Raw genomic sequence first — 15,480 nt, forward strand, 5'->3', positions numbered from 1 at the left:
CCTTTAGGATTGTACTTGTCAGACTGTACATGATGATCATGTCACACTAGGCGCGTTTCCATTACAGATTTGCGCAAAACTTTTGGGATATTTTCTGAATGTTGACAAAGCATTGCGAAATGACAGCGTTTCATTAACCAATGTTATGCGGCTAAAACGTAACCTTTTGCCTCTCGCGATAAGTCGGATTTTGGTGGGATTTTGACGGATTTTGGCTATATTTATTCAAAGGAGGCTTATGTGTGTATCTTTACCGTAGCAGTACAGAGAGCCGCTTCAGAAACGTGCGTGGCGCAGCTGGAATAAACCATAGACTGTATAAAAACATAAACACAAGCATTGAGTGGCCGTAATCAGCTTCAGTGGCCGTATCAGAGCCACACTGCAACGCAGACGTGTGCAGTGTAAATTGTCTAAGTATTAATAGTAGGGAAAGCCCCTTATACTGGAGCGCGGCCACTTATGAAGTGTTTCTTGGAGGTTATAGTACATTGAAGAATGATCATGTGACTTTTTACATACGCCATGTGACCTGTAAATGCGAAAAAGCCATTTCCATTGCAGTTTTGCGAATTAATCCTTTTTCGCATTGCCTGAAAAACCACCTCATGCGAGCGTAAAAACTTTTTTTGCGATATATGGCCGTTTTTGCGAAATTGACACGTTTCCATTAGGCGTATTTTCAATTCGCAATTTCAATTTGCGCAATTTGAAGGGTAATGGAAACGCGCCTACTGTGGGATCTCAGTTGTCATTAATGTCAGACTGTACGACAGTCAAGACGTGTTAAAAACGAGTGCGCGCAAGAAAACTTGTCTGGAGTTCTACATTATCAACTCATACACGTTCAGTGACTGCGAGCTGCATTGCACCCACGATAAATTTTCTCTGCTGTAATGTTGGCTATCATTAAAAGTACATGAATGGCGGCAATACCGGCGTATTTATGCAGAATAGTGCAAGCAGCACTACACAACCACATGAAAACAGCAGCGCAACCGGTGTTTATCATAGCAAAGGCAACGAATCATATGAATTCCATGAGCGGAGGATGAGAGCACCAGAGTTTATGCGGTTAGAAGAAATCTCTAACATTAATTCTGATCATGGCTTGTCTTGAAAAACAAAGACAGTTTGACGTTCGTCGTAGGAGATGTCACACTGCAGGACTGTGCGCAAAATCTTCAGACACTGCCAGAAGTTTATCGGAGGTAAAATGTGATCGCAACGGTCATTAATCGGCTGTCTGTGAACATGTCAATCTAACGATCAAACACTGCAGATTTTAGCCTAGGATGATAGGAATCTTTGAGGATTTTCAAAATTTGTCTCAGACGACCAAATCGTGGCCAAAATCGCAGTGTGAGCCAGGCTTTACACAATCATTTAAAATTGTAATAATTTTTGACACTTTTCCCTCAGGGGTCATGAATCAGTTTCCTCTGTCTGGTTTTTGGCAGTGCTCTGTTGAATGTTGGGGATATAAGGCATGGAGGGTGAATAAATGATGAAGTGACTAATGAATAAAGCATGCTGACCTGGATCTCGGCCGTGATGGCAGCGTTCAAAGCGGACTCCAGCCCTCCGTCCGCCATCAGACTACTAACCAAGAGGTCGATCATGAAGCGACGGCCAGGACTTACACTCATCTCATTAGCAGATGCTAAAAAATACAGAATTGCTTTTGACCATCAATACTGTGATAGAAACAAACATGACCTTGACTGCTTGTTTTTTTTTTTTTTTTTTTTTTTTTTTTTTTGCACATCACAGCAGATTCGAAAGTCCTGCTAAGATGATTTATCCACAGAAGTTACCAGATGTAAACCAACCAGTTGCTGCACTTAGTAGCACTAAGTTATTTATGAACTGACCTGCATTGGGCAGCAGTGAGGACAGGGCTCTTGCTCTTTCCTCCGCAGTGGGCAGTAGCACTGACCAGCCACTCTGGAGCACGGCCTGGGCGGCCGCCTGCACAGTGTTTAAAACCCCAGCGTTGCTGGCCAGCGTCACCACCGTCTGCTTGAGGTTATTAATCAGCCCACTTCCCAGGCCCAAACCCAGCTCCTCAGGATCCACCTGGTTACTGATGGCTGCATGGAGCTGGAAGAGATAAAATACAATGACAATATTCAAGGTGAACTATGCTTTTAGGAGGACATACCATTCAAACAGGTATTTTGGAATAAATCAATGTACATTCTGTCATTTATATGGCAGTAGCCTAAAATTTTAGACAACTAACCTGTAGTCTAAGCAGGTTGAGAGCGGCCACAACCATGCACTCTTTCTCCTGCGGCGGTGGCCAATCAGAGCTGCCGTCCATGCCCTCGCTGACCTGCCGAAGCAGCAGGTCCAGCTGATCGAAAGTCATCGTGCACACGTCCACCACGAATGGTACGCGGAGCCCCACGGACCACTCAGAGCATGATGACCATGCAAAACTCTGAGAAACAAAATATATGAAAGATAAGAAGTATGCAGTCAAAAGCAGTACACAATGAATTACATTCTGGTGAAAGACAGGTTATACCTGGCCAGGGCCGCAGGAGATGCCTACTATATGTTTGGAATTAAGGCCCGGTAGGGCTTTAGGCTGCTTCTTATTGGAGAAGAGAGTGTCAAAGTGCTGTAGTTTATCATTACTGCCCCAACTGTGCACCTCCCCTTCTTCTGTGAGGGCCAGGCAGTGTGTAGAGCCAACTGCTACATCCACCACCCTCTTACCTGAATTGACACAGAATTAAATGTTAAAAGCAGACTTCATATTTTGAAATGTATGTGCTGATAAAGTCAACATGATATGGCATTTTGCTTCCATAATGTAACATTTACAAGTGAAACAAGTGAATATTCCATGGGCAAAAGAATGTAGGGAGAGACTTGATTTGATCCATCTGGAATTGATTACATCAGGATTGTAAAAATGCCTAAATAGTTGGCTATTTTGTTAAAATAAAGCATACCGCAAGTGACATCAAGTCCTTTCAGAGGCAAATCAAGATATTTTGTTATTTTAGTATTACTTATATGCGACTATAGTGTTTATTAATTAATATTTTAAATGAGCTTTTATTCATAAATTTATTTTTTTTAATCTTAATTAAAATTTTAGTAATTGTGTTAGGTGATTTTGACGTGTACTAGTTTTTGTTATATTTCTATATAGCTTTAGTTTTTTAATTTTAGTAATTTTACTTTTTCATCTAATATTTCATATCAGCTTTATTTAATTTAACATTTATTTTAATAGTTTTAGTTAACAATAATAACACGGTTATATTTCAATGAAAGAAAAAAAAATGTTTCCTTCTTTGGAATAATATGTAAATTAAACATTCACAATGAGGAACTTTTCAATATTAGATCAGGAACATGTTAAAAAATATATGTCATGTTGACTGCCTTCAGATTTCGAAAACCTGAAAAGTGTATTTTGTGAAAACGCAATTATTGAAAACAATGGAAACCACTGAACCTTGTAGACTGTCAAGCAGTTTGGGATAGCGGACGTGTTCGTCAGTGCCGTGGCCAAGTCTCTGATTGTCTCCTTTGCCCCAAGTGTACACTTGTCCATCTTTAGTAAGCGCTACGGAGAACTGGCTCCCACAGCACACCTTCACAATATCCAAATCCTGTAACTTCTCCACAAGTTTTGGCGTTTTGCATCCATCACTGCCCCCACGACCAAGTTTACCATAGTCACCATCACCCCATGACCACACCTGACCTGTAAAGAGCATGCGAGAGAAATGATCATGCCATCCACACATTATCTTAAAGGGGTCATATGATGCTTTTTTAAAGATCATTATTTTGTGTATTTGGTGTAACAGAATATGTTGACATGCTTTAATGTTCAAAAAACACATTATTTGTCAAATACTGTACATTATTGTAGGTCCTCTATGCCCCACCTCTCTCAAACTCTTTGTTTACTACAAAGACCCTCCTTCCGACAAGCGCAGTCTGCTCTGATTGGCCAGCTGACCCAGTGCATTGTGATTGGCCGAACACCGCAAGCACTCGTCGGAAATGTAATGCCCCTTACCATAATCGCGAGCTTCATCTTTCAAAATAAATGTAAAGACAGAGCCCGAAAGGGGAACAGAGTCGCTTGACAGACACAGTGATGAAGCTGGTATGTGTTTGCAGTACACAAGCTACGGTTAAGACAGCTGACTCTGATGTGATATCTCTCTCTCTCTCTCTCTCTCTCTCTCTCTCTCTCTCACACACACACGATGCGCAAAACTCCGCATTTGAACAGTCAATAGCAAATACTTAAACTAATAACAAAACAGTAGCTGATTCTGAAGCGCCAGATTGTCATAGCAAAGTCAGAATTACCTCCTCTCCTAGGTTCACGAAACGGTGCCTTGCCTTGCCTAAAGATTCCTAAATGCATCTACTTCCGGAAGGCCTAACTGCGGTTACTGAAACCACGCCTTCTTTCTTTGCGTGCACATTTGGGCGGCATTATGCTAATATTTCCACATAGTGAGGTAGATATGTGGGGGCGTGTTAGAACGAACCGTTTTAGGGGGGCGTGGCAGAGTCTTAACTGATAAAGAATATCTCTTTGGTTTTGAGACTTCAGTCTTTGCAACTTCAGGGATCTTATCTATGCACAATCAGCTTGTAACACTCCAAAGAGAAAGGAAAACTTGAAATCGCATCATATGAACCCTTTAAAACCACTTCTGAATGTGCCCTTATTAGATGTCGAACCATTCTCAGTCACAGCGAGGGTCTGAGCATCTCCACTTCCACAGGCCACATCGATCACCTTAAGCCCCTTCAGAGCAGTTACCAGCATTGGAGTGGTCTGGTCCTCACTTGAGCCTTCAGAACAACATACAAGCAACATTTAACTGTGTCCTGTAGTAAGATTCTCTATGTCTTGTTATAAACAGCAGTGGATTTTAGCTGGATTTATACTGGAGATGTTACCGTGGCCCAGCCTGCCGTAGTTTCCTCTGCCCCATGTGTACAGCTCTCCATCTGCTGTGATCGCTGCGCTGTACGTGCTGCCACACGCGATGTGAACAACCTGCTTCCCTGCCGGCCTCCCTGAGAATACTGCAATCATGGTGGGTTCCTCTAAATACCTATAGAAGCACAAGTAAACAAAATGTATGTTATGTGATTCTTTGCTTACAAAGAACTATAATATTGTTTTTAAATTGCATACTGTTTTTGGCTGTCAGGAATGGTTGGTTTTGACTGGTCAAATCACAGCATTGAACGGTTAAGTACTTTTATAATAATTGCTAAACTGTTCATTTAAAGCTGTTAATGACAACATATTTGTGCTTAGCCTTAGATGACCCTTAAACATGACATGCATTTTTACCACTCAAGAGTTTTCTTTTTGAAAGAAATTATTTTTATTCAACAGGGATGCATTAAACTGATCAAAAGTCAGGAGTAAATCATTTATATTTCTAAACAAAAACGATGATATATAGGTTTTCTTAATATTAGGTCTTTTTTAAAAATATTTTTGTGAGATTTTTTTTGCAGTCAGGTATCTATTGATAGGTTTAGGTTTAGCATTTGTAATTAATTTGTGTTTTCAGTTTTATGTTTTATGTTTATTGCCATTATGTGAGGTGATTTTTTTGATTGCCCTTGTATGTGTGTGTTTTTTTTTTTTTTTTGGTCATGTGGGTGATCAATCATGTGATTTAGGTTTGTGCTGTATTTAAGGGCTGAACTATGGATGTGTTTGTTGTCTGATGAAGAGCTTGTAGGCTTGAAACATCACCTGTGGTGAGAACATACATATTTTTCTACTTTTGGAGCTGTGGTGTGCTAACTTTGCTCTTCCGGTCTAAACAAAAATATGAACAAAATATTTCCATTCAAAGTAAATTGTTCTATAAAAAAAATTCTATTAATCGAAAAACAGATTCCACAAAAATATCTATCAGCACACTGATAATTACAACAAGAAATCAGTATATTAGAATAACTTCTGAAGGATCAAAAATCAGTTTATTTCTGTAATGTCAAAGCTAGGTTTTAAAATAAATCTAATTTAATATAAAGAAAAACAGGACATTTTAAATTGCAATAATATTTCACAATATTACCCGTTTACTGTATTTTTTTACCAAATAAATGCAGCCTTGGTAAGCATTATAAACTTTTAAAAAATCGTATCTACCTGAAACTTCTGAACTGTTGTGTATATACAGTATTTGGGTCTGAAAGATAACATTGGAAGTTTGATGATGTTGGTGTGCTCTTACGTAGTGTCTCCGTGTCCCAGCCTGCCTCCATCTCCACAACCCCAGGAGAACACCTCCCCATTGCCTGAAAGTGCCAAGTAGTGCTGCCCATCCGGGTGAGCTGCAAGCTTCATTATTTTCCTGGATGACAATGCGTGGACTAGCATAGGGGCCTGACAGGAAATCACAGGTTAGTTTAGTGCACAAATCCAAAGTAGAAAAATAAAGAGAAAATTCTTGGTCAGCAACAGCTACACACACATTTACATTAATCTCTAAAGTGTGTGAGAAAAAAAACAACAACAACAACATAGCATTCAGCTAACAAAATGAGGGACTCACTAGTGTAGTGCTTTTGTAGTTTTGTGTGTAGACAGCACCAGTGATGGTCACGATGAGGAAGCCCTTCTCTGAGCAGACAATCTGTGTGACGCCCAGGTTTGACAGTGCCTTGCACTGAATTGGCCCATTCACATTAGCGTAAGGCTTCCATCCAAGCAGACCCCAACCAATCACCTCCTGCAGGGTACTCTGGAAGAGGAAAGACATGAAGAGATTGAGCTCTATGAAGAATGATTTTGTTTTCCTCAAAGAGGGATTGCAAATCATAATCACAAACAAGAGTTCTCTGGGGCTTCCTAGAGATTCATTGTGCTCTAGAGTCAATAAGCAGCTTCAACACAAACAATAAAAAGTGGGACTCTAGGCAACCATGTAGCATGATTAAGATGACACAAAGCTGAACCACTGTTACGTCCTGTAAGACACAAATAAAATGTCAAGATGCATGCAGTAACCTTGTTAGAGGTGGGTGAGCTGCACTGCGGGGGGCTGCATGGGGCCACGAGGCGGTCCAAGTGTGCCATGATGACTACAGCTGTCTGCCGCAGATCAATTGCCAGGTCATTATCTTGAGGCAGTGTAAGGTAGCGCAGAAAACTCTCATTTGGGCTCAGAGGGGCCGAAAGGATCTGAGAACATAAGTAGTGAGACATAAAACCTGGAAGAACAGTGCAGTTATAAAAATTATTCAGGGATTCAATCTCACCTCAATCTCCTCTTCAGGAACAGGCTCCTCCTTACTGCTGTGGATGTTCTGGAAGCGCTGCAGGAGGGGCAGTAAGGGGGCGCTGGTACCCTGAGTCGAGCGCTCATTATCCATTTCTCTGGTTCCACTGTCCCAGAGCCTCAGCAGCAGCAGAACTGCAGACAGTAGCTGACTAAAACAAAATCACATGCAAAAGTGAGTTAGAGTGTTTATGAATATGACTCTTCAGTCCTATCAACAATCTCAGAAAAGTCACATGCAAGGTCCACAATTAACACCAAGTAAGGAATTTTGGACAGTGGTCATATGTAACATGCTGAATACCTGAGAGTTCCTCGCTGCACTGCAAGCTCCAGAAGGATGGCCAGGGCCAAGTGCTGATCCTGCAGGGGAATGTTACTGGGCGCTTTTCCACTAGCACTTCCATGAATGTCACTGAAAAACAACATTAGAGTAAAATGAGCTTAAATAGCAATGAGCTTTAGGAATGTGTAGATTTATGATCAGTTTGCGTTAAAAAATAAAGTTGAGGTCAGAAATATCTTCTTTTTTTTTTTTTAAAGGAAATTAATACTTTTATTAAACAAGGACTCTTTAAACTGATCAAAAGTTACAGTAAATAAATTTTTTAAAGTTATTTTAATGGGCTTTTTATGCTTTTATATTGAGATAGGACAATAGAGAGAAGACAGGAAATTACTGGGAGGAGAGAGGGGAGCAGTATCGGCAAAGGATCTCGAGACGGGAATAGAACTCGGGTCGCTGTGAGCGCAGTTACGCTATATGTTGACGCACTAACCACGAGGCTATTGGCACCAACCAGTAAATAATAAAATATAATAATAAAATATTAACCATTACAACATTTCAACTGATAAAAATAAGAAATGTTTCTTGAGCACCAAATCAGCATATTAGAATGATTTCTGAAAGATCATGTGACACTGAAGACTGGAGTAATGGCTGCTGAAAATTCAGCTTTGCCATCACAGGAATAAAACTATTTAATTAATTATTTAATTATTAATTTAATTAATTGCAATAAAATTGTACTGTATTTTTGGTTAAATAAATGCAATCTTGGTGTATCTTGATGCAAGTTTTCTAGTTAGAAGATAAAAACTTATTACACAGGAATTAATATTACTACTTCTGCATTTGGGAATAGTGAAGATGAATGACTGGCAAACCTGAGGAATTTGGTAGCCCTCTCGACCACCTCCAGCCAGACAGGCGACACTGTGCCCTCATCAAACAGGGTAGCTTCTGGGAGAGCCCGCAGAGCGTCCAGAGACTCCTGCAGTAACTCACTGCACAGATCTGCATCATCACCTAAGATGCCACAAACAATTAATGAGTGTGAATATAAGACTTCTTCATATAGTATACATTTTAAGGCTACCATTATCACGCAGAGATTTGGCTACCAGACACTCTGCACAGTCAATAGAAGTTTATAATGAAGTTACATCTTTAAATTCATTCTCATCAAAAGCACCATCTTCACAGCAACATTCAGGCAAGACGTATTTGGCTTCTGCATCACGTCTCATAGCATGCTGTTACTTTTTAACACAATGCCTACATACAATACAATATCATTGTGCCTGCTGCACCCATGATATGGCAGCAAAGTTCCTTGATTATTACGCCGGAATGAGAGTATAGTTCCTAGCCATATCGGCCTAGAAAATCGCAACTTTTCATTTTCCGTCGGTCTTAGTACATGATGTAACTACAGAAGAGTCTCAAGTTTTAAATAGGAAAAATATAGAAACTCTCATTTTTAAGCAAGATTCTAACGGTCTAATCAGAATCAATTATCTATGCTAAGCTACAGCTAAAAGTGCTGCCGCAAGACCCGGAGAAACCCGGTAAAACTCAACTGTTTAACTCTAGGGTAGTTGGAAAATGAGGCTATTTTCAAAAATAGTGGAGTGTTCCTTTAAAACTCATACAGTCGTCCAATTTTTTTAGGGACAGACATTTAGGGACCGAAATCATAATACGAGTAATTTTACATTATAACAATGAAACAATTCCCAACAAAGATTTAATATTAAATACTATAAAAGGTTTACATGATAAATCCCATTAAAATGTAGCTACATTACATATTAAATATATGTATGTAAAAGAAATATCACACGAGTAGCCATGCGATATGCACAGTTTATTGGGATATTGGGTTTATACAACACAGTTCAACAGCACAAGTGTGTAAATAAAGAAGAGACAACAACAGTGTCTTTTAAAACCCTTTTGTGCAGAACTACTACTTTCCACCACAGATTCAAATCTCAGTTTGACAGTTTAACAGCTGAGCCCAAACCTCCGTTACTAATTCGAAAACATCACTTTAGAACTAGAAAACTATTTAATTAATTATTTAATTATTAATTTAATTAATTGCAATAAAATTGTACTGTATTTTTGGTTAAATAAATGCAATCTTGGTGTATCTTGATGCAAGTTTTCTAGTTAGAAGATAAAAACTTATTACACAGGAATTAATATTACTACTTCTGCATTTGGGAATAGTGAAGATGAATGACTGGCAAACCTGAGGAATTTGGTAGCCCTCTCGACCACCTCCAGCCAGACAGGCGACACTGTGCCCTCATCAAACAGGGTAGCTTCTGGGAGAGCCCGCAGAGCGTCCAGAGACTCCTGCAGTAACTCACTGCACAGATCTGCATCATCACCTAAGATGCCACAAACAATTAATGAGTGTGAATATAAGACTTCTTCATATAGTATACATTTTAAGGCTACCATTATCACGCAGAGATTTGGCTACCAGACACTCTGCACAGTCAATAGAAGTTTATAATGAAGTTACATCTTTAAATTCATTCTCATCAAAAGCACCATCTTCACAGCAACATTCAGGCAAGACGTATTTGGCTTCTGCATCACGTCTCATAGCATGCTGTTACTTTTTAACACAATGCCTACATACAATACAATATCATTGTGCCTGCTGCACCCATGATATGGCAGCAAAGTTCCTTGATTATTACGCCGGAATGAGAGTATAGTTCCTAGCCATATCGGCCTAGAAAATCGCAACTTTTCATTTTCCGTCGGTCTTAGTACATGATGTAACTACAGAAGAGTCTCAAGTTTTAAATAGGAAAAATATAGAAACTCTCATTTTTAAGCAAGATTCTAACGGTCTAATCAGAATCAATTATCTATGCTAAGCTACAGCTAAAAGTGCTGCCGCAAGACCCGGAGAAACCCGGTAAAACTCAACTGTTTAACTCTAGGGTAGTTGGAAAATGAGGCTATTTTCAAAAATAGTGGAGTGTTCCTTTAAAACTCATACAGTCGTCCAATTTTTTTAGGGACAGACATTTAGGGACCGAAATCATAATACGAGTAATTTTACATTATAACAATGAAACAATTCCCAACAAAGATTTAATATTAAATACTATAAAAGGTTTACATGATAAATCCCATTAAAATGTAGCTACATTACATATTAAATATATGTATGTAAAAGAAATATCACACGAGTAGCCATGCGATATGCACAGTTTATTGGGATATTGGGTTTATACAACACAGTTCAACAGCACAAGTGTGTAAATAAAGAAGAGACAACAACAGTGTCTTTTAAAACCCTTTTGTGCAGAACTACTACTTTCCACCACAGATTCAAATCTCAGTTTGACAGTTTAACAGCTGAGCCCAAACCTCCGTTACTAATTCGAAAACATCACTTTAGAACTAGTAACGAGGGAACGTTCGCTTCATTGCAGCTCATTGTATTACGTAGAGTCGAGTATTATGAGAGAGAGAGAGAGAGATCGCCTGAGAGAGTCTATTAATTGCATCTGATATTCATTCTTCAGGTCGATCTTATATCCATACTCACAAGATCAGTTTGAATATCCACTAAGGAAAGCGATATCTTTGTCTTCGTACTTTTAACCGTTAAGGGGATTTCTCTTGACAGCAGAATCAATGCATTTGTTGGTTGTGTCCCTATGGTTGATTCTTATAAGGCTGTTTAAAGTAATAATAACGTCCTTGTTTCAGTCCCTTTCAATATAAAAGTCCTTGCGACTCACTCCTAAAGACAGTCGTAATAATGTAACTTTCTCTGAAGATGAAATTATAATCCCTAAAGGACACTTTCACAATACCAGATATGGCATATACAGCGCTCTAGTTAATATAGGAATTAATTGCACAAAAATAAAAAGATATGAAACTTAACTTTTCCCTAAAGCCAAATCGATTTCCTCTGGAACAAGTAATAGATTAATAAGTCCAAAGATTGCCCGTTCAATATAACCAAAGTGAAATAAGCCTATACCTTGTTTAACATCATCTACATAAAGAGTCAGCAGCAAATTCCAAAAGGACTGGCCGAGATAAAGCTGTTCTTGGTGGATACATAAGCTCTGAACGGCCGCTGCCAGCCTGGAGCTCACATCTCAGAAAATGTCTTAAATTGTCAAATAGGCGCTATTTTTACATATCGTTCTTCTGCCATTGACGCTCACTGAGACGAATGCTGCTAGCATAACTCCACTTGTTGTTACAGTTAGAGTGCTGCTACTACTGGAGTATCGCACAGCTGGAAAAGGCTCTCAGCCAATCAGATTTATAAATATTAAATATAACATTTATATTTACAGTATATAGCAGCCATATCTCCCTGCAGCCCAAGACTGGTTGCCCACTGAAGCTAAGCAGGGTTGAGCCTGTTCAGTACCTGGATGGGAGACCTCCAGAGAAAACTAGGTTGCTGCTGGAAGAGGTGTTACTGAGGCCAGCAGGGGGTGCTCACCCTGCAGTCTGTGTGGGTCCTAACGCCCCGTCAAAAAGTACTGTCTTTCGGATGAGACGTTAAACCGAGGTCCTGACTCTCTGTGGTCATTAAAAATCCCAGGATGTCCTTCGAAAAAGAGTAGCGGTATAATCCTGGCCAAATTCACCCATTGGCCTCTGACAATCATGGCCTCCTAGCCATCCCCATATCTGCTGATTGGCTTCATCACTCTGTCTCCTCTCCACCAATGAGCTGGTGTGTGGTGGGCGTTCTGGTGGATTCTGCACACAGGTGGTGGCTGAGGAGATTCCCCCTTTCTATGCAAAGCGCTTTGAGTGCCCAGAAAAGCGCTATATAAAAAGGAATTATTATTATTATATATATTAAATAATGTATATTTGTAGATAGTTAATTTAAGGAACTTTCTCATTTTATTATACATTATATATTGTAAAAACTGACAAAAAAACAACAACAAAACAATAGGCTTAAAACAGCACATCTAGCATTATAAAACTGATCATTCCCGCAGTACAAATCAATACGGTCCATGACCTTTTAAGCGGCTCACTGCTTTATTCTTAAATGGACCTCTGAGGTTGGAGTGTACATATCGTAAAGCAGGCCTTCTATAGACTATGATACCATTCAGCTCCATGAATGATCACTGATGTCTCTTTCCCACCAAAGACAGGAAAACCTGACCACTATAAACTTTATTAGAGGATAAACATTCACCCTTCTTCTCATTTATCTGCCTCCTCCCATTCCAACCCTTGTATTTTCTTTCATATTCTCACAACTATGGCAGTTCAGCTCAAATCCAGCTCTCGGCTGTTCAATGGAATGTGCATATGGCTCAGGTTTCAGGGCAGCTTTATATCCCGGGCCAGAGGGGCTGTATCCACCCATTCCCTGTGGACACTGTGCTGCACCGTTTTCAACATCTAAACAGATCACAACTAGATCTCCCACCAGTCTCCAACCTTCTGCTCAGCCTAAGTGTTTCAGCTACAGGCAGAACAGAAAATTCTGTTTACGTTTGCCCTCAACTCTGGGTTAAGAGTCAACCTTTTGTATCACCACTTCCTAACTGAAGTAAAGATTAATGAACAGCCCAACAGTAAAACAATTCCATGTGCTTCACATTAAGCTCATAAAATCTAGAATCTGAGCAATTATTTGACCCAACAACTGTTGTACACCTAGGCCACATAGAAAGGTTTGACAGAAATTAATTTAAGCCCTTTAAAAGTCACTAATATATTACACTAGATCAATACATGAGTCAATTATATGATTGTCTGCCTTAGGCTTCATGTTAGGGCTGCAGCTATCGATTACTTTAGTAATAGAGTATTCTACAAATTATTCCATCGATTAATCAGATAAGAAGTAATTTATCTTTATTAAAGCGCAATATTAAATATACAAGAGATAATAAGATAGGTCTCTTAAAATAAACAGCTCATTTGTTTTCTTTTTAGAAAAATGTAAATTTTTATTGCTGAAATTGCATACATTAATAACCATGAAAACTAAACCCATTTAATGCATTTAATTGCAAAATTACATTCAAAATGCAAATACAAATATATCAATAAAAAAAACAAATGAAATAAAAAATATAAATAAATAAATAAAAATACAAAAATCAATTTCACATTACTTTAAAAAAGGTAAACAGTACAAACTAAAACTAAGGCATAACTCAAAATAATAGTAATAAAAATAATAATAATACCAGGGCTTGAAAACGGAAAAAAAAATTCAATCGGTTCACTCCAAGCAGAATCAATATTTGAACGTTTCTGTTCCTGCGTTCCTGTATTATTACCGTTCCGAAACTGGTTCGAGTAGAAGAAATACCGGTTAATAGCATTATCTTTTTAAAACCATTTTCTTTGCCTATAATAATAATAATAATAATAAAGTACAGCGTTTTCTTTACTCAAAAATAAAAATAAAAAAAAAAACAGGAAGAGATCTGGTAACCCGCTGTGCTTAGTCACAGCCAATACAGCATCACCTTTTCTAGATTTTGGCCAAATGTAGGCTACTAAACAAAAAAAAAACTATTAACATTTTAAAGACATTAAAGTATTTTTTAAGATATTTAAAAATGTTTGCTTGTATAAGATTGCATTTTGAGAGTGAAAAAAAACAAAAAAACATAAGTTGTGTATAGGCTCACGTTGAATGATAAAATAACGTTATTAACCGGTTAATGGACACACAAACACGAACATATGCTGAAATGAGTGCTGTGCCTCCCTGTCATGAGGAGATTGTGAATAGAGAATGAATATTAGTCGAATTTAAAATAAACATTTGCATTTGAATGTTAGGTGTGCGTCAGTGAGCGTCATCAGTGGAGCACGAGATGCGGTGATGATGATGATGTAAGTGACGTTGTAGTTGAATGTTTTGTTAGTCTAGCCCACGAGACACGCAGTTGCTGCGTTATTCATTCAAAATATTAGAGAAATATAGAAGCTCAATGCGGAGAAGATCTTGATTAGGTTAAAACTGCTGCACTCGCGTCTCACACAAGATATGTATAGAAAGCCATGCAAAGTTAAAACAGTTTAAACTTTTAGAAAACACGTCACGAATTTGTGGAGGTTTATTCCTTTTCACTGCGTCTCATATGTTTTTAAATGCAATCTGTGTGATGGGCGATTCGGCTCTTTGTATTAAGCAATGCATAAATACATGATGCTGTTTTGTTCATAATTGTTTATGCAATTTACGAAATTATATTTGATTTTTATGAGTTAATTTAGACGTAATGCACGGTTTTTTATAGACAATTTCCTTGCATTGACAATTGAAATGCGCTGCATTATTTTGCTCATTGCACCCTCTTGTGGCCTCGGGAGACAAAACAGTTTCCTTAAAGGGGTCATATGATGCGATTTCAAGTTTTCCTTTCTCTTTGGAGTGTTACAAGCTCTTGGTGCATAAAGAAGATCTGTAAAGTTGCAAAGACTAAAGTCTCAAATCCAAAGAGACATTCGTTATAAAAGTTAAGAGTCAACCACGCCTACCTAAAACGGCTCGTTCTAACACGCCCCAACATATCTACCTCACTATGTGGAAATATTAGCATAATGCCGCCCAAATGTGCATGCAAAGAAAGGTGGCGTGGTTTCAGGAACAGCAGTAATGTTGATGCAGCCATGTCAGGGAGACGCTGTGTGTTTCAGTGCGAAAGCAAAAGCACTTTATTTGGCCTTCCGGACGTAGATGCAATTAGGAATCATTGGTTAAGATTTATTTACAACAGAACAGTACAACCCAGATGTTCGAATTTGTGCAACGCATTTTACGGACGTCAGTTTTTTTTACCTAGAAGAGTACAAGGCTGGCTGTGCACAAAAAAAAAAAAAAAAAGGGGGGAAAAT

The 15,480-nt window shown here is 38.7% G+C and overlaps 1 protein-coding gene across 1 annotated transcript in view; it reads right to left on the minus strand.

Annotated features, from left to right (window-relative positions):
• The window catches only part of herc2 (HECT and RLD domain containing E3 ubiquitin protein ligase 2), a 70,519-nt gene that overhangs the window by 44,419 nt on the left and 10,620 nt on the right, over positions 1-15,480 (minus strand). The window contains exons 7-20 of the mRNA XM_016272094.1: positions 9,840-9,989; positions 8,475-8,655; positions 7,609-7,719; positions 7,285-7,456; positions 7,034-7,207; positions 6,579-6,767; positions 6,258-6,409; positions 4,954-5,111; positions 4,732-4,845; positions 3,479-3,730; positions 2,534-2,727; positions 2,246-2,446; positions 1,875-2,103; positions 1,539-1,663 (exon numbers count right to left, since the gene is read on the minus strand). Coding sequence (XP_016127580.1) covers positions 1,539-1,663; positions 1,875-2,103; positions 2,246-2,446; positions 2,534-2,727; positions 3,479-3,730; positions 4,732-4,845; positions 4,954-5,111; positions 6,258-6,409; positions 6,579-6,767; positions 7,034-7,207; positions 7,285-7,456; positions 7,609-7,719; positions 8,475-8,655; positions 9,840-9,989 — 2,402 coding nt within the window. The remainder of the gene's footprint in view (positions 1-1,538; positions 1,664-1,874; positions 2,104-2,245; positions 2,447-2,533; positions 2,728-3,478; positions 3,731-4,731; positions 4,846-4,953; positions 5,112-6,257; positions 6,410-6,578; positions 6,768-7,033; positions 7,208-7,284; positions 7,457-7,608; positions 7,720-8,474; positions 8,656-9,839; positions 9,990-15,480) is intronic.

Source organism: Sinocyclocheilus grahami, unplaced genomic scaffold, assembly GCF_001515645.1.
Source record: "Sinocyclocheilus grahami isolate Dianchi unplaced genomic scaffold, SAMN03320097.WGS_v1.1 scaffold67.1, whole genome shotgun sequence".
NCBI classification, from domain to species: Eukaryota; Metazoa; Chordata; class Actinopteri; order Cypriniformes; family Cyprinidae; genus Sinocyclocheilus; species Sinocyclocheilus grahami.